The sequence below is a fragment of the Sminthopsis crassicaudata genome, chromosome 5, assembly GCF_048593235.1.
Source record: "Sminthopsis crassicaudata isolate SCR6 chromosome 5, ASM4859323v1, whole genome shotgun sequence".
NCBI classification, from domain to species: Eukaryota; Metazoa; Chordata; class Mammalia; order Dasyuromorphia; family Dasyuridae; genus Sminthopsis; species Sminthopsis crassicaudata.
The window spans coordinates 188,418,642-188,438,261 of record NC_133621.1 but is presented as its reverse complement, the minus strand read 5'-3'; the positions used below and the strand labels follow the sequence as shown (position 1 = coordinate 188,438,261).

The 19,620-nt window shown below is 36.8% G+C and overlaps 1 protein-coding gene across 1 annotated transcript in view; it reads right to left on the bottom strand.

The window, feature by feature from the left end:
• Positions 1–18,820, bottom strand: part of PLBD1 (phospholipase B domain containing 1) — a 78,681-nt gene extending 59,861 nt beyond the window's left edge. The window contains exons 1-2 of the mRNA XM_074269107.1: positions 18,493–18,820; positions 9,861–10,080 (exon numbers count right to left, since the gene is read on the bottom strand). Of these exons, the coding sequence (XP_074125208.1) occupies positions 9,861–10,080; positions 18,493–18,583 (311 nt within the window). The 5' untranslated portion in view covers positions 18,584–18,820. The remainder of the gene's footprint in view (positions 1–9,860; positions 10,081–18,492) is intronic.
• Between the last annotated feature and the right edge of the window lie 800 nt (positions 18,821–19,620).

Below are 19,620 nucleotides of genomic sequence, written 5' to 3'. Positions count from 1 at the left end.
CAATAATGTCTTCATTGCCAATGTTATTCATTCAAATTTTCCTTTTAAGTATTTCGATGCTATATCATTTGGTGCATTATATATTAATGTCCATATTATTTCATTGTCTACAATACCTTTTAACATAATTTAGTTTTCCTCATTTGTCTCTTTCATTAGATTTATGTTTTTGATTTATCTCAGATCATAGTGATTATCTCTGCCTATTTTCTCTCAGCTAAAGCATAATAAATTCTGTTCTAGCCCTTTATTTTTACTGTATCTCTCTGTTTCAAGTGTGTTTCTTATAAATAATATATTATTATTTTTTATTTTGTAATCTATTTTGATATCTGGTTCCATTTTATGGATGAGTTCATCTTATTCACATTCAGTTATTACTATTATGTATTTCTTGCCAGCTTATTTCCCCATTTATCCTCCTCTATCTATTCTGTTCCTCCTTAAAAGACTGTTTTGCTTCTGAGCACTATCTACCTTAATCAGCAATCCCTTAGAGGGAGAGGTGTTTTTTTTTTGTTTTTTTTTGTTTGGTTTTGGTTTGTTTTTTTGACTCTTTTTTTTTTTTTGACCTTTCTACTTCCCTGTAGCAGTTTTCTATACCCAATTGTGTGTGTCTTTGTATGTGATATTTTCTCTTTGAGCCAATTTCAGTGGCTATAGGATTTGAGTATTCTTTCCCATCTCATTCATCTTATCTTCCACTGTAAAATTTCTTTTTTCTGTGCCTTTTATGTGAATTTAATTTCCTCCATTTTTACCTCTCCCTTCTCCCAGTGCATCCCTCTTTAATTAAATATTTTTTGGGGGGAATATCATCCAATCTTAATATGCCCTTTATGTCTACTCCTAATAATGATAAAATTAAGAGTCACAAATATTTTCCCCTAAAGGAATACATAATTTAATGTTTTTGAAGTCTTTTTAATTTCTCTTTCATGTTTACCTACTTATGCTTCTTTTGATTCTTGTATTTGAAAGAAAAACTTTCTATTCAGCTCTCATCTTTTCATCAGGAATGCTTGAAAGTACACTATTTCATTAAATATCCATCTTTTCCTTGATCAAATTTTGCTGAGCAGGTTATTCTTGGTTGTAATTGAGCTCCTTTGTCTTCTAGAATATCACATTCTAAGTCTTCCTATCCTTTAAGTAGAAGCTGCCAAATCTTGTGTCACCCTAAGTGTGGCTTTATGATATTTGAATTTCTTTCTGACTGCTTGTAATATTTTCTTTTTGACCTGGGAAGTCTGGAATTTAGTTACACTATTTCTGTATGTTTTAATTTGGGAATTTCTTTCAGGATGTGATCAGTGCATTCTTTCAATTTCTTTTTTACTCTCTAGTTCTAGCATGTCAAGAAGCAGATTTCCTTGATAATTTCTTGAAATACATTTAGGCTCTTTAAAAAATTATGGCTTTCAAGTAGTTTTATTAGTTGTCATTATTATTGTTAAGTCATTCAGTCAAGTCTGACCCTTCATGATGATATTGTCCATAATATTGTTTTTGTTTTGTTTTTGCAAAGATACTAGAATGGTTTGCCATTTCCTTCTCCAGTTAATATCTAAGACAGGATTTGAACTCAGATTTTCTTGCCTCTAGGTCCAGTACCTCTTTCCATTGAGCCCACCTTGCTACCTCTTTCAGATAGTCCAGTGATACTTAAATTATCACTCCTTGATCTCTTTTACAGATCAGTTATCCAGTGAGATATCTCACATCATCATCTTATTTTTCAATCTTTGATTTTGTTTTATTGTTTCTTGATGTTTCATGGAATCATTACCTTCCACTTATCCAATTCTATTTTTTAAGGAGTTCTCTTCTTTAGTGGATTTTTGTGCCTCTTCTGCCATTTAGCTAATGCTGTTTAAGGTGTTTCCTTTAATATTTTTTGTGTAAGTTTCTTTGGTCAGGTTCTTTTGTTGTTGTTTGCTCACTATTCTATCCTATTTCTTGACTTTTGACTTTATGTTAAAGTTGGGTTCTACTTCCAGGGTTGAGGGGCATTGTCTCAAAGTTTCAGATTTCTGATGCAACTGTTTTCAGTGCTAGTTCAGGGGTTCTGTAAGTTTTCAGTTCTTTGAAGGTAGATGACCTAAGGAAAAAATAAAGCTACTGATCTTCTGGCCTCTGCTCTGATCTGTGAGTGGCCACAAGCACTCTTGCCTTTCCTGAAACAGTGATCAGGGTCCCTGTTCCTCTATGGCCACAAATGCTAGGGTACAAGAACCCCTCTTTGCCTTGGGACTTTGACCAGGAACTGCATCTGGGCAATACAAATAAGGCCCTGCACCCAGTATCAGCAAAGGGTCCCCAATAATCTCCCTTCTGAGTAGTTGTCCAACCACCTTGTCATCTGTGGGTTCAGAGTTCCAAAGTTGCTGTAGTCATTGATGCAGCTGCCTCCAAGGCCTGCCACTAGTTTGCCAGGGCAAGGTGCCTATTGCATTGGGCTCCGGGCCCAACATCCACCCAGCTCTTTCCTGCCAACCTTCCAAGATGTCTCAGTCTGGAAAATTGCTTCACCCCAACCTTGTGCTGGTTCTGCCACTCCAGAATTTAATTTAAAGCATTATTTTAAAGATTTTTGGAAGAATACTGGAGAGAATTCAGATGAATTCCTGCTCTGACTCCATCATCTTGACTCTGACTTTGTACTGTGAACCTGGGATAGTCATTCTCTGAGGGAATCAACCTGTGAGTGCAGGTTGGGAGTGGGGTGGGGTGGGGTATAATCCAAAAGACCAAATAGTGATCGGGGCAAAAACTATTCTTCTTAAAGTACTCATTTCACATTATATTAGTTCATACAAGTCTTTCCTTATTTCTTTTTTTTTTTCCCCCCTGAGGCTGGGGTTAAGTGACTTGCCCAGGGTCACACAGCTAGGAAGTGTTAAGTGTCTGAGATCAGATTTGAACTCGGGTCCTCCTGAATTCAGGGCTGGTGCTCTATCCACTACGCCACCTAGCTGCCCCTCTAAATCTTTCATATTAAAAATATCTAGTGACACAACAAAATTGTATTATATTCATATATTTTAATTTCTTCAGCCACTTTCCAGTATAGGGAAGCACACCATTGAACTATAGTTATAAAAGATGACTAAGTTATCAGCAGGTAGTGATCTTTTGATGGAGAAATTTCCATAAATGGGAGTTCCTTAAGTTGACAAATCATGATTTTTTTTCCTTTTCTTTTATAAGAGTTTTTATTTTTCAAAATACATTCAAAGATACACAACATTCACCTTTGCAAAAACATATATTCTATACTTTTCTCTCTTCTTCCCTATCTCCTCCCTTCCCAGACAGCAAGTAATCCAATATAGGTTAAACATGTACAATTCTTTTAAACATATTTCCACAAATATTATGCTGCACAAGAAAAATCATATCAAAAAGGGAAAGAATGAGAAAGAAAACAAAATGCAATCAAACAATCAAAAAATTAAAATACTATGTTGTGACTCACTCTCAGTTCCACAAGCCTCTCTCTGAATGCAGATGGCTCTCCCCATCACAAGGCTATTGTAATTGACCTGAATCACTTCATTGTTGAAAAGAGCCATATCCATCACAGTTGGCTGCTGTATACATTACAATTTTTTTTTTTATTCTACTCACTTCACTTAGCACAAGATTTTTGTTTTCATACTCATGTACATACACATACAGATGTACTGATAAAAATAATTATTTAAGCTATCCATTCAACTATGTATCACATTTCTTTTCCTTACTTTTTTCGATATGGCTTGTTAAACCAAACTCTTAATTACAGAACTCATTTAGGAGACTCTGCAATATCTAATCAGTATCATGTCGCCTAAAACAGAAGCATCCAAAGACTCTCACCAGCTGGATGACAAAGTAGAATGAGTACTAGTTTGGGATGAGGAACTGGGTTCACAACCTCATTCTACCTGAGTGAACTAGGGCAAGTTTTTTTTTTAATTTTTTAAATTTTTAATATTTATTAAGTGCCTGGAACTGTGCTATAAACTAGAGAAGCAAAGAAAGGCAAAAAAACAATTCTAAGTCTGTGATTGGTGCCTCTAAATAATTTCTTTGCCTAACAGATTATTTTTCCCCTTATTAAAAATATATGCATGGACAATGATGCAACATGAGCCCTTCCAAAACCTTGTGTTCCAATTATTTCCCCCCCTTGCCCCACTCCCTCATCTAGATGGCAAGTAGTCCAATATTTGTTAAATATGATAGAAATCTATGTTAAATCCAATATATGCATGCATATTTATACAATTATCTTAGGGCAAGTATTTTTATCATATTTTTCAGTAATAATCAAAAGGTGAAAATTATCTCTGTGTTTATAATCAATCAACAATAATTTATTAATCACCTACCATATATGTTAGCCATTATGCTAGGTGGCTAGAATACAAAGATAAAAATGAAATAGTCCCTACATTAAAGGAGTTTACATTCTATCAGGGAAGATGACATTTATCATAGGTCCAAGAGAGATACAAATTGGAGGGAGGGAACTAGCAACAAAGGAAGGGGAAAGGGTTGAGAGAAAGCTTATGTGGCATTTCAGCTGCATCTTGAAGGAAGCAAGTCAGTCTAAGTGGCCAAGTAGGGGAAGATTATGGGGGGGGGAGGGGAGAATATGCTCCAGACATGGGAAACATATACCTTTCACAGTAATTTGCATGATTCCTTAGTGAAGAGTAGATAAAACAGCATATTTTTCTCTTTTATAATCAGCAAATAAAATGAACATTTTGTTCTTATATTCTCACTATCTCTTAGTAAATTGAATGACTGTATATGCTAATAATAGTTAACATTTACATATCACTTACTATGTACTAGTACTATCTCATTTGACCTTCATAACCACCCTGGGAGATGTATATTATTCTTATCCCCATTTTAAAGCTGAAAAAACTGAGGCAAACAGGTTAAGTGACTATTTGGTACAACACAGCTAAGTGTCTAAGGCTGGATTTGAATTCAGGACTTTCTAATTTCAGGCTCTCTGCACTAAGGCACCACCAAGCTGCCTATCATATCATTTGCAGAAGCCTCTTCATTTTTTTCTCATACTTTCATCAAGGAATGTTATTGGTATATGTGTAGATCATTTTCAAAAAGATTTTATAGAAACTATAAAAATAAAAAAGGCAGGATTATAGATTTGTAGCCACTAAAATTTTGTTTATCCGTGATTTTTTGGTAATGACAGACTATGACTTTTTCCAAGCATCTAGTATTGTTTCTCTCTTTCAGATACTGCTAAAAATCAGTTCCTTAGTGCCATCAAAATCTGCTACAGATCTCTGTTATTAACATTTAGCCTATTATAGTTCCCCTCATTTTTGTTTTTTCATAAATCCTTCCTTCCTTCCTTCCTTCCTTTCTTCTCTTTCTCTTTTTCCCCCTGTAGCAATTGGGGTTAAGTGACTTGCCCAGGGTCACACAGCTAGGAAGTGTTAAGTGTCTGAGACCAGATTTGAACTCGGGTCCTCCTGACTTCAGGACTGGTGCTCTATCCACTGTGCTACCTAGCTGCTCTTTAAGAGTCATTTCTTATTCATGGAGACTATACTATTGTTCCATTGAGACTTAAGAAGGAAGTACAGGTTTAACTTCCATCCCCTGTTGCATTATTTTCTGCCTAATCTCCAGCCTTTGAGGGAAAACAGGGATTCTGATTGGACTATGGGCATTCCATCTTGTGCTGCACATATGTCCTGCCTGATCTCCACCCTTCTCTGGGAAGAGGAGAGGCACCTTCCATTTAATAATTAAATGTTCAGACTTGGTCATATCCTCCACATCCACATCTGAATCCTGATACCCATAGGTATAGGTATCATCCAAACTCTCCCCTGGCAAGCCTTAGCCTTAGATCACTCCAATCATCTACAACTTTTGTTCCTTCAAATCCGCTGCTGAACAAAGGTGAAGATAATCATGCAATTGTTTTGATTGGATCTGCTATAAATTTATGCCATAAACCTCAACTGAGCCCTCAGTGACACTACGCAATTTTTTTATACCTTTCTTGTTAACTCACTTTTCTAAAGTGGCTCTTCCAAAACTTCACATCTCTCCTCAAATCTCCCACAGCTCCCCTTTCCCAAACCAAAAAAAAAAAATTTTTTTTGCTCAGAGTTCCCTCTTTTCTCTTCATCTCATCACTCCAATTCCTTCTGCCATTATCTCCTCTTTAATCTGTCTGACACAGACATGGACTTAATCCTTGCTAAGGCAAACTCTTTGAACAAATAATTTCATTCCGTCCCCACTCCTCCAACAAATTTCTTCCTCTGTCATCTTTATCACTTATTGTCAGCCTCTCCCTATCTCCTGGCTGCTTTTCTATTGCAGCAGAAAGTATGAAGAGTACTCTTGGGTTTCTTTATTTTGAAAGTTGCTGATGAACTAGTCTCAAACTTGCAAGGTCTTCATTAATCTGGTCTTAAATTATGAAGCTGACACTTTTTCCTTCCATTACTTTTCAATACAACCTTCTAATCCAGCCAGACTGGTGTTCTCTCTCCCTGCCAAGGAATATGTCTGACTCATTCCTCTATAGCCTTTTCTCAAGGTATCTTCTCCATCTGCAATACCCTCACCCGTCCTTTCAGACTAGCCAAATCCTACCTAGCCTTCAAGGCAATAATTGGTGTTAAATTGACTTCAAAAGTCTCCAACCCACAGTAAATTTTCTCTCTTTTGATCTCCTGTGTCCATTATTAGCGAACCACCCATTTGGCATCTATGGCTTTGTATCCTTACTTAGTATCTTTTACTAAGATACTTTTATGTACCTCTGCATCCCATCCAAGTTCTAGCACAATGCTATATACTCAATAAATAAATATCATCAAGTATTTAATGAATGCCTGCTCTGATTTAGGCACAATGGGATGAAGAAAGAAATAGGCTGACTAGTAGTAGCCCTGACTAATTCTTTACAGATGAAATGCTGTGAATCAATTTACATGGCACATGTCTGCTCTTGTAGGCATTCCAGATACCTCTACCACATGGGAGAATTGAGAACTTGGGCAATATAACAAACAGAAACAACAGCAGAATTAATTTTTTACAATTATATGCATTGGTTTGTTACATGTAAAAACCCTTTTTCTTAAATTTTCTATTCTTAGTTTACCTAGCAATATATATCTTTTTGATGGGGGGCAGTTGGGTGGTTCAATGGATACAGCACTGGACCTGGAGGTAGAAGAGTTATCACTGTGAGTTCAAATTTGGCCTCTGATACTTACTAGCTGTGCAATCTGGGTAAATCACCTAAGCCTGTTTGACTCAGTTTCCTCATCTGTAAAATGAGTTGGAGAGAGAAAAAATGGCAGACCACTCTAATATTTTTGCCAAGTACACCCTAAAGTGAGTTATAAAGGGTTGGACATGACTGAAAAACAACCAAATTTCTATATAAAATTCAGATTTTGACACATTCTCAGCATAGTTTGATTCTAATCCTAGCCTGTTTTTCATTGTTTTACAGTATATTAGACAGAAAGGACTGAAAATAGGTTGTTTTCCCCCTCTTCACCAGTCCTTAACCAGTTTCTTTATCCACAGGCTGAAGTGAAACTGTTCTCTTGACTATAGCTTAAGGGCTTGACGGAAGCTATTTGGGTTCAAATCCAGTTTCAAAATCATTTAATCCTGTTTGCCTCAGTTTCCTTATCTGCAAAATAAGCTGGAGAAGGAAATGGAACTATAATATTTTTGCCAGGAAAACCCTAAATGGAGTTACAGAGTCAGACACAACTGGGATGACTAAACAACAACATTGTGTAAAACTAAAAATATTATGAAAGGTGTTTTGGTTTTTTTTCTGGCCTAAAAAACCCTTTCCTTATTCCTGATTTGAAAAGAGGATAGGTCAGAACAAAAGGATGTAATGTTCCTTCTGGAGAGGCTCGTCTGGCCTTTCTTGGGACTGCTCCCCTTCACAGTCCAACATCTTCTCTTAGCCTTTTGAAGAATAGCTCGACTTTTCTCTTTAAGCGCCACTAGAAGCATAGCTTTTCCTAACCACTCTGTAGTTTATCAAATTTGATTGTGAATTTCTTAATATCTCCTAAAGATCAATAAAGTGTAAACATTTCTTAACACTTCCTTTATAAGTTCTGAATGGGACAATTTTACAGATGAGGAAACTGAGTCAAATAGAGTTTTGTGATCTACCCAGGATTACACAGGTAATAAAAGCTTTCCCTAAATGGTTCCTTTAATGGTTTCTGATTATGTTATTGGAAATCATGACTACACATGTTATATCATCTTTAAAAACATCCTTATTTTTCTTAATCATACATTCTAGATTTTGCTATCTGTGAACTCATGAGAACTATTATTGAATATATTTATATATTCAAGTTGTACAAACTCTTGGGAATTTAATAAGTTCCTTTCTCAATGAATATGATGCAGGTCAGCCTGGGAAGGGTTCTTAGATTTTGATGCATGATAATTGAAGATTTCACAAAATAGAATCTCTAGTGTATGGGATTAGATTTAAATCAGATCTATTACTTATTCTAAATTGTTATCAATATGAAAAAATAGTTACTATGTGTTCAAAAATATAGGTTATGGACAACAATGTTGTAAAAAGAAAGGGGATCAAGTAATCAAGATGCTTTAAATCAAGGAAGGGTAGAGAATAGATAATAATGACTTGTAACTTTATTTTATATCCTTGCTTTTCAAATAAAATTTAGGAGAAAACATTAGTAAAACTTGTTTACAATAATTTAACATCTATTAGTATTCTCAGCTATTTTGATACAAAGTCAGAAAACTAGAAGGCTCTTAGATTTTATTTCTAATGAACTCTGGTCTGCCATATCATTCTTAATAAGTAATTCTGCCTCTTACTTCATTTCCTTATGTGCAAAATGATAGAAGAATATGGTTTGGACATTTCTTTAAATAGCTTCCAAAGATAGAGGTGTCAGAGAAATAAAGAAAGCCATAAACTAGGTAATGATCACATTTAGTCTCATCCTAAAGGAACTTTTATTTGTTAAAATAGTATTTAAAATTATAATTCCCAAACTGTTTGGATGAAATTCCCAAGAGGATTAATTGTAAAACATCCATGTATTCATATGTATACCAAATCTTGCTATTTTCACTTTTTTTTTTTTAGCTCTGGAAAATTATATGATAATAAAATGGATTTTGTGTAGATGATTTTAAATATTGGCATTTCTCTATTTTTCTTATCTGTAAAAATGTGACTTTTTTTCTGGTTAAGATGTCCTTTCTAGAAATTGTTCATTAGTGACATTTATGAGATGCCTATTTGCTTTACCACATATGCATTACTGAAAACATAGTCATTTTTTGTCATTGTATATTTCTCAATCAATAACTACCAATAATATAACTGCTCTCATGTAAGAGCCTGAAAGAATTTCTGAAAGCAAAGAGACCAAAAAGAGACCCTCAGAAACAAAAAGACTTAGAACTGCTGATTTAGATCTTTATAGCAGTGTGATCACAGAAGGAAAGTAGAAAGGGAGGACTGGAGCTAGATTTTAGGAACAAATATGAATAATATTTCATACATAAGCATACTAAAAACTAACTACATTTACAGTTTTAATGTCCAATGTAAGGAGAGAAAAAGCATAACTGGATATCAAAATGAAAAGCCATGATGGTAGATAAAAGGCATATTAGGGTAACATTAAAATCATAGTTGCTTCTTACATTAGTTAGCGAAGGGTGTTATCAATCAATCAATCGATCAATCAAAAATTTATTAACCTCTCACTGTGGAGCAGACACTATTCTAGATGTTGGGGATACAAATGCAAAAAAAAAATACTTACTGTGCAGTGAGGTAGCCCTCCAAATAGCCAGCTACAAACATGACAAGCTCATTGGTTAAGGAATTAGCACCATAACCAGCTCTTATCTCCAAGGTCCCCCAGCCTGTAGTTTGTATAGTGTCATTGTAAAAACCATAAGCATCTCCAGTCGGGTCTATATCATTTTTGACTTCTACTGACAAAGTGGAAGAATTCCAATATACAGTTGCATAATGAATTTCTGAAGGAGGAAGAAGAAAAATATATACAATCATTTAAAAAATATTTTGTTACCTGTACTTCCAATAGTCTATAATGTACTTTAAGAAACTGAAAAGGCTAACTTTGGATTAACTCTGAAGATTCACTGTAGAAGGCTATAGTCAAGCCACATTTGCATTTAATGATATCTAGACCATCGGGATTGGGAAGTATGCTTGGCTTTCTCTTGTTCAGGGAGTATGGAGTCCAATTCAAATGTGATCAAGGAATAATTAAGGAGGGTTGGAAAAGATCAGACAAGTTTACTCAAATTCATGGGATTGTTTCTCACATCCCATGAAAAGGGATGGTTAGAACTTCTGACTTTGATCTTGACATCAAACTCTGTTTTGATCCCATCATAGCATTTAATTACTTTATAGGATACCAAATTTCTACCTTGGCAACTGTTTTTCCATTGACAATCATCACCTCAATTCCATCTCCTAACTTCTTGGTTCTTTTCACACACTGGGGATTTCCTTTCAAGATGACTGTGGGAACAGGTGGCAGACCACCTAGCTCCCACATCCCTGAAGTTCATACCAGAATAATAATGACCCATAAATACAATGAGAAATGATAGCAAGTGACTTCTTCCACTCCAAAATGGCACACAGTAAATTAGAAGCTTTTGGAGTCTTTTTTGACTCCTTCAACCAGTCCAGCACAGGTGGTGGGTAGCGTTCTAATATGGTCAGTCATGACATGTGTAATCTGCTGTATTCTGTGTCTGGAGGCAACCAGAGCAGAGAGCTTACCCTAAGAAAGCTTACGTGTGATCAAAAAACCCTTTTCTAGGGACTTTTGAAGCCAGGGGAGAATAATAGCAAGCAGTGACCAAGTAAGGTCTCCCCAGGTCCATGAGCTCTAAGGTCTTTGTCCTAAGATTCTAGAGAAGGTCCTGAAAATACAACTCCCTGAACCTCAAAGATCCAGGAGAGCTTAACCTCCAGAAGTCATGTTTAGCACAAGAAACTAAGAGATCCAAGATGAGACTATCCAAACAAAAGAGCAAGGGGAAGGCTGCCCTTGATCCCAAAATAAAAATCCAATTTGGGAACTAAAGCTAGAGATGAGCAAATTAAAGACATCATCAACCAGTATCAAAAATTATTTTTATTGAATACTTTTTTTAAAGAGAGAGGTAAGTAACTGTAACAATTGCAAATAAAGATTTTTTTAAATTAATTTTTCAAAAGAACTATATATACACACATAGAAGAAATCAAGCAAGAAGTTTTTTTTTTTTTTTTTTTTTGAAAGGAAATAAAAACTGTTGGAAAGAATTGGAAGGAATAAATAGCTTAGAAGAAAAAGTGGCAAACCTTATCCAACAAATGAACACTTTGAAGACTGAAACAACTTTCTAATGAGACCAAGCAAAAATCAGCAAGAAATAAGAAGAAAATTAAAAAAGTGAGGCAAGAGAGGGATGATGAGACAGTGTAATATGCAGTGAATGAGAAGGTCCAAAGGACAGACGGTAATTTGGGAAGTCTATGCTAAAACCACTCCTCCACCTTTCCTGACCCTTTGACAGTCTCATGAATCCATTGGACCCCCTTTGAAAATAATGTATTCAATGCATAAAAACAATTGATAGATTATATAAGATGACCATGACACCTCCCTCCCCTTCATTTAATATTTGATTCTTTAGGAAAGTTGTAGGATTTGAGTGAACCACATTATTTCCATCTGGAATCAATTCTGTGGTAATTCTGGAGCTGGCTCAGTCCTCTTTTATTCAATTATGGGTCTAATTCAATTTCTATCTTTTGAGAAAACTTTATTCAATTGTGGAAATTGGGAAAAAGCCTTATGGCTGTGTGGTTAAGAAACTGGACCATCTTTATCTGCTGTTAGACACTCTTAACCAAGGACTTAGATTATGCTAACCAAAAGCCCAGTCAAATCTAAAAATTGATGCAAGGAGTTTTCTCACACTTATACATCTTAAGCAACCCTTATGTCTTATCTGAAAACTTGACCCATATTGGTCAATCAGTTATATCTATGTTCCTTTGATATAGTCACTCTTGAAGAATGGGACACCTCTTTTTCTGATTTCAAGGAATTGCACCCATTTACTCTTTTCCATCCATTTTGGAAAGTTCTTAATCTGTCTCAAATTAGAAATCAGAGTAATTAAAACAATTAACAAGGATACATTAGGTAATTAGCCATATTTGATTGTTTTTAATGCATAAAGGTCTGTCTCTTCCTATATTTGGAATTCAGTGCCAAAGCTGAGAAAGGCCTGGTCCTGATTGGTTAGGCAATTGGCATGCATTGCTTAATAAATTTATATTCCTGGAAGCATGATTCTTTGATTCCTTAATCATTTCATCTTTCACTAGCCACAATGGAAAGGAAGAGATTTAGCTTAATTGTCAACAGATATCAGCTATTGCCATGTTGTAGATGTACTTAATAGTACCTGAAAAAGAACTTGATTTAATATGCACAACTTTTGGACAGGATTTGAACAGTTTTTGAGAAAAAATGATTTGTGCCAATAATGCCAATATTGTTCCTACACAGGAAGGCATCATGTTATATAAAGCACATATAATTATATATATATATATATATATATATATATATATATATATATATATATATATATATATATATATATATATATATAAAGAAATAGCTCTCTTGTTAAAAACAAGAGAAACTTAACTATAAAAGAACAGTTTTCAAGGGCATCAAGGAATTTGAAAGTCCATTTAAATTTTTTAAAATTTTATTTTCTCAATAACATATAAGCAAAATTTTTTTAATATTTTTTTTTAAATTTGAGTTCCTCCCTCCTCTCTCCTCTACTTGAGAAAGCAATCAATTTCATACAATTACAAATGTAGTTATGCAAAAATTTTCTTATTAGCATGTTGCAAAATAAAATAGACAAAAATCTCTAAGAATATTAAAAACAGTAAAAACCATCATTCAGACTGCCTCAGTTCTTTCTCTGGAGGGGGAGATAGCTTTTTTCATCATAATTCCTTTGGAACTAGAGGAACCATGTTTAAGCTTTCTTAGCAGGCATTCAGTAGAGTCTTGTTGAGTTGACTGAACTTCTATCATCCTTGGCACATTCCTCTATTGAACTGTTTGTTGGTCTGAATGATGTTATTTATTTGGGATTTACTTCAAGTATATTTAATTCAAGAAACAATTTATCAAGTAACTACTATGTGCAAAATACTATGCTAGAGACCAGCAATACAAAAATGAAAGATTAGTTTATCTCAGGCTTCAAGAAACTTATATTTTTTTGGGTTTAAGACATTTTTCCATCTTGTTCTTCTATGACTTGACATCTTTCTCCTTCACCAGAGAAGACCTTCAAGTCATTTACTATCTGTGGGATACTTCTTAAAGTTATCTCTTTAATTCAACTCCCTACCCCCAGCACTGGATTGTCCTCTTCTTGGCATAGGGCCTGACATATATAAAGTATTTAATGTTGTGTGTAACTTGTGGCTTTGTTGCCCTCTGCCTTGTAGAGTCACAAGCTTTCTCCTTTTTCTCTCTTTTGAATTCTGAAGATCTATGATAGAATCTTGTCTCTCCCACTTTCGGCCTATTGTAATCTATAAACCACTTCATTTCTCCTGGCCTCAGTTTTCTAATGTGCAAATGTATATTGTGCAATGTATATTGTCTGTATCTATTTTGCTCTGTAATACTGGTTTCCCAAAATAGAACATAAGCTCTTTGAAGGGAGAGACAATTTCATTTAAGTCTTTTTATCACCAGCACTTAAAATAATTCTCAGTACATAATAGGAACTCAATGAATGCTTGTTGGGTGAAATTAAATGTTTTGCCAAACTTAGGATTTTGGGGTTTTTTTCTCATCCTTAGTAGCCTCATTAAAACATTTATGGACTATTTGGATTACATTTGGGAACAGATGCACACAGTGCAAGAACATGTTGATCCTTTATTTTAAGTAATTGTTCAACCAAAGTATTACTGAATTTGCAAGAAAAATCTCATACCTCTCAGCAAGGCTGAGATACAAATTTCGGGACAGGAAGGTTCTCTTAGTGGTTTGCTTGAGCCAAACTTGAAATTGAATGGGGCTTTCACCATTTTCCTGGGGATAATTGATATGTGATCCTATGGTTTGTTATGCCCTGCTAATTATTATTACAAATTGTTCCATATTTTAGTAGGCCAAGTAAATTCTTATTTTGCTGTATAACATATAAATTTTTTAAATGATTAAGACAGCTTTTCCAGGAGGATATTTTAAAATAAAATTTCCAAAACACTTCAAAATATAAATAGTATTTCTATGAGGGACCTGAATATACTTGATTCAAAGGAAACCAAATGAAATGCAAAAAATCCTAAACCCCCAAACCAAATGAAAATCTGACACCCTCAAGCTAAAATGTGGAAGAAAAATGAATCATTTGAGATTTCATAACTGACATTAATACAACTTGAACAAGATAAAAACAGAACTGAAAAAGTGAAATTATTCCTAAAGCAGAACCATGGAGGAATATTTTTGTCTATCATCAGAGGAAGTTCATGTTTCATAAACTAGAAATTATGTAAGTAAATCATTATGAAAGAAATTAAAATCATTAGTGCATCAGGCCAAGTCCTAATGAAGGATGTTTTGGTCTTTATTCTGATTTGATTTGTCCAAGAAAAGACTAGGACAGTGGAGCACTTCTTTGGATACAAATAATTATTTGGCCTACCTGACCACTACAGGAAAAATAAATGATTGAAAAATACCTCTTCTCTAAAATGAGTACATTTTATCCATTTGATTGGAAGAACCATAGAGCTTGTCTATCAATACATGTAACTTAGGTATTGAAAAGGGATAATAAACTGGGGCCAGAATAAACAAAAAAAGAGGAAGGCTGGATTTACCTTTGGCATATTGTCCTGTTGCATAAGCCCAAACTTCTACCTGAAGCAAAAGACTACGACAAATTTTCTTTCTTTCTCTTTCTTTCTTTCTTTCCTTCTTTCCTTCCTTCCTTCCTTCCTTCCTTCCTTCCTTCCTTCCTTCCTTCCTTCCTTCCTTCCTTCCTTCCTTCCTTCCTTCCTTCCTTCCTTCCTTCCTTCCTTCCTTCCTTCCTTCCTTCCTTCCTTCCTTCCTTTATACCAATTTGATACCCTCTGTTTTTATTTTACATTTGTTTCTGAATATGTTACTTTGCCGCCCTGAACCTAGCAAGCCAAAGTATGCAAGACTGAAAGAGAGAAGGGGAAAAACCCAACAGTTCGGCAAAAACCAGCTGACATATTTTAGTATCTAAGAGCATATGGATATTTCACACTCATACTCCCCAAACACAAAGAGAGAGAGATTCTTTTCTCTAGGGTCAAATTTGGTGATTATAATCAATGATCCTTTTCATTATATTTTCCTTTTTTGCTATCTCCTTTCTATATGGCCTATTCTTCAGTCTCATTCAGTTCCAGTCTTGTAACTGAAAGTTTTACTACTATGATTCCAAGTTCTGATTGGTGAATATACACCTTATTTACTGTTATTGTTGTTCAGTCACATCCATTTCTTTGTGACTCCATTTGGGGTCTTCTTGGCAAAGATACTTGAGTGGTTTGCCATTTCTTCTCTAGTAGATTAAGGCAACAGATTAAATGACTATCCAGAATCCCATACTAATGAGTGCCTGAAACTGGATTTGAAGCCAGATCCTCCCAATTTTATGCTCAGAACCTATCTAATTGGCTTCATTTTATTACAGGAGATAAAATGAGATGCAAGCCATCCTACAAGACCATTTGTGGTTTTTCAATCATTTCAGTCATATCTGACTCTCCATGTTTGGGGAGTCTTCTTGGCAAAGATATTGGAGTGCTTTTCCATTTCCTTCTCCCATTTATTTTACCGATGAGGAAATGAGGCAAACAGGTTAAGTTACATAGCTAGTAAGTGTCTGAGGCCAGATTTGAACTCAGGAAAACCTCTATCCACTGAGCCACCCAAATATCCTACAAGATTATACATGGCAACTTTTACTTTGCAAAAACTCCAAAGGTTGCTTCCAGGAAAGATCTCAGTCAAGGAATATTTTGGCCATTTTTCAGTACCCCAGCTATCACAGAAATGGATTATTAACTTGAAGGTATTTAGGTTTCACCACTTAAAGCCTTCTCAAGAATGCAACTTAACAAGAGACTGCTTTTCAGCTTCAGTCTGAGAACACTAACTGTTCAATTGTTCTAAATAAAAATAACAGTAAATAAGGTGTTATGCTCAGAACATGTTGTGCTGTCATTTCAGACTTTTTGTGAACCCATTTGGGGTTTTCTTGGCAAAGATACTGGATTGATTTTCCATCCCCTTCTCCAATTCATTTTACAGATGAGAAACTGGGGCAAACAGGTTAAAGAATTTACCCAGGGGCACACCATTAATGTGTCTGAAGCTGTACTGAATTCAGATCTTCATGACTTCAGGCTCAATATTCTATCCACTGTATCACTTAGTTGTCCCTAAACACTGCCTTAGTAACCAAAAAAAAAAAAAGATTAGTCCCAGCCCCCTGTCCATCAACTTAGAAATATAGCTTTTGTGTTGTCAACACCACCACTGGAAAAATAGTTGTACCCCGAGGCCTGCCATTAGAATCAGTTGGAACGTCCAACACATCTGGCTTATTCTTCCTGTCATAAATGCCAGCCCTCTTTCTCTCCACCTATTCTAACCTTCTTGGCATTAAAGGCCCAACTCTGTCTCCCAACATATATTGATTTTTTTTACTTTTTATTGGCTCATTACTCACCCTAGGCAAAACAAGAAACACACCCAAGAAACTCTCCTACTGCTTCCCAAAACTTCACACACAATAAAAAACATGGTTCCAGATAATTTGTGGGAGGCTACTTAATCAATATTTCCCAAAAGAACATCAGCAAAGCAACAGAATCAAGGTGAATAGATAAATAAAGGTGAGCGTCCTTCCCACCACCCCTCATACTTCATGTAACCCTCCATGGGTAATACCAGCAGCACCAAAGCAATTTGCTTTTCTGGCACCATCTCCACCCTCTCTTAGCCCACCTATTTCCTTGGCAGTCTCTAAAGAAAATCAAATACTATATAAAGAGTTACAGCGGGATCTCTGGAAGAAGCAGAAAGCTGATCTCAGAATCGGGAAGACTAGAAGTCAAGTTTTGCTTCTGGCGCCCTTGGACAGGACACCACTTCTCTAAACCTACTCAGAACAAAAACTGCGGAGAGACGGCTGATTCGAAGGGGAAGTTCACCTAATTGGGAGTTTCCGACTCCCCGAGCCTTTATCTGCATTTCTTCCCCTTCTCACATCCCCTACGGACAGCCGGAGAAGAACACTTAGCGGACTTACGCGTTCATTTATTTGTTTGTTTATTTTTCAGAGCACAAAAGAAGTATCACTCCTTTACACAAAAGGCGCAGATTACTGGACCAGAGATTTCTCGGGTGGGATTACCCTTGAAATGGATAAAAGATAAACTAAGACCTCAAGTGAGTGTAATGAGGCTCCAGACACAAAAATCGCTTCCCCCCCACTCAAGTTCAAAAGAAAACACCTTCCCAGCACCCGCCCCATTCTTACGCAAGGAAGGCACCGAAATTAGATTATGAAATAAATCACAAAGAATCCGCCCCAAAGCTTTCCACCTCTACCAAAGTGGTTCATCCCGGTTTATTTTTTCCATCGGGAACTAACCGCGAGCCCCGCAAATACAATAGGGAGCCGGGCGGGGGGAGGGGAGGTGTGTTTAAGTTCCAACCCTATTAGCAAGAGTCTGCTGGAATTGCCAGTCGTTAGCGAAAGTTAATTCCGATTCCGCACACACTGGATTCTCTTTTGGTTATCGCGGTAAAGTTCTTCACGTGCCCTGGGAGGTATTTTCAGTCAGGACAACTTGACAACTTACTAAGTACGACGACTTCTGGCCAGACTTGTCAGGGCGCGAGAAATACGGAATTTCGTATTAAAAACCCCTGGGTTTGAAGAATGGGACACTGAAGGTGCCGCTGAGGAGAGCTCAGGTTCTCCGCGGAGAGAAGCCCGTTTCTTGGCATTGGCCCAAAGCAACAAGCATCTAGAAATAAACTTTGTGCCACTGGCAGCAGCGAGGTGCGGAGCCGGCCGTGCGCAACGTGGGGCACCGAGGAAAGAAGTGCGAGCTGCCCACTGCCCTCCCCCAGCCCCGAAGCCTTCCATCAGCGGGGAGGGAGGATCTGAAGCCGCTGGAGGGGCTCACTCACCTTAGCCCTTCCTCCCCACAAAAAGTCTGCTGCCCTCTCTCTTGCAAGCCTGGGCTTCTCTCTCCCACTTTTTGCTCTCCTCCCCAAGCCCAGTGCGGCTCCCCCTGGGCACGGGCGCTCTCACCTGCTCGGGTCCCTGGAGCCGAGAAAGTTAGCAGCAGCAGCGCCTGCAGCGGCCACAGCTGGAGCCGCCCGAAGCAGCTGAAGCGGGTCATTGCTGCGTTGGGGCTGGCTCCTCTCTGCCTCCGCTTTGATGTCTCCGGAGCCTCCCTCTGTGGCAACAGTTTTAGGAGTTCCCTTTCAGCCCCTCCCTGGCTCTCCTCTATTAATTAACCCTGTCTCCCTAAGGGGAGGGGTCCTGACGTGGCCCCTAAAACAGACCACTCCCTAGTTTGGCCATAGTCTTGAAAGTATGGTTTTCTGACCTCCTTGACATGACCCCGACGTAAACAGGATGCCGGGAAGGAAGTTTTTCACTTCACTATGGAGTTTTGCTGATGCTTTGTTCCCCGGATGATTGGGGGGGGGGGGGAGGGGAGGAGGAGGAAGAGAAAGGGAACTCAAGACTTCGATCAATCGACAAGCATTTATTAGGTACCTGAACTCATAAATGTGAACATCAAATACACAGTTTAGGGTGTGTCGCTGCCCCGTAAAAATCGACAGAAGGGCAGGAGAGAAAGGGAAATATAAGAGACATTGAGAATCAATATCATAACATTCGTTGATTTGTTACTCCACAATATTATTCTTAAATCGTTGAGAATAAGTGTCTGTCCTACTCCTTTTTTTTTTTAACTTCCAGAAAAGAAGTATACTAATAATAGCCAACATTTATGTAGTGCTTACCATGTGCCAACTGTGATCAGCACTTTTTGTCTCACTAACCGTCATAGGAACCCTGGAAGTAGGAGCCATTATTACCCCCATTTTATAGAAAAGGAAATTGAGGCAAACCGACCCAGGATCACACAATTAATAAATGTCTGAGGCCAAATTTGAAGGGAGGTTTTCTTGATTCTAGACCTAGCACTCTACTCACCGTTCTACCTTAGCTATATACGTGAACCCTACCCCCCAAAATTGATTCTATAATTTAACATTCTTCACTGCTAGGGTGTCTAATCAAAATCTAACTTCTCTAGTTAGGTTTTAGGAGAAAACTATATCTGTCTGTCTCTCTCTCTCTATCATCTAGCTATCCAGCTATCGACCCAGACAAAAGCATTCCTATATTGCTTTATATATATTT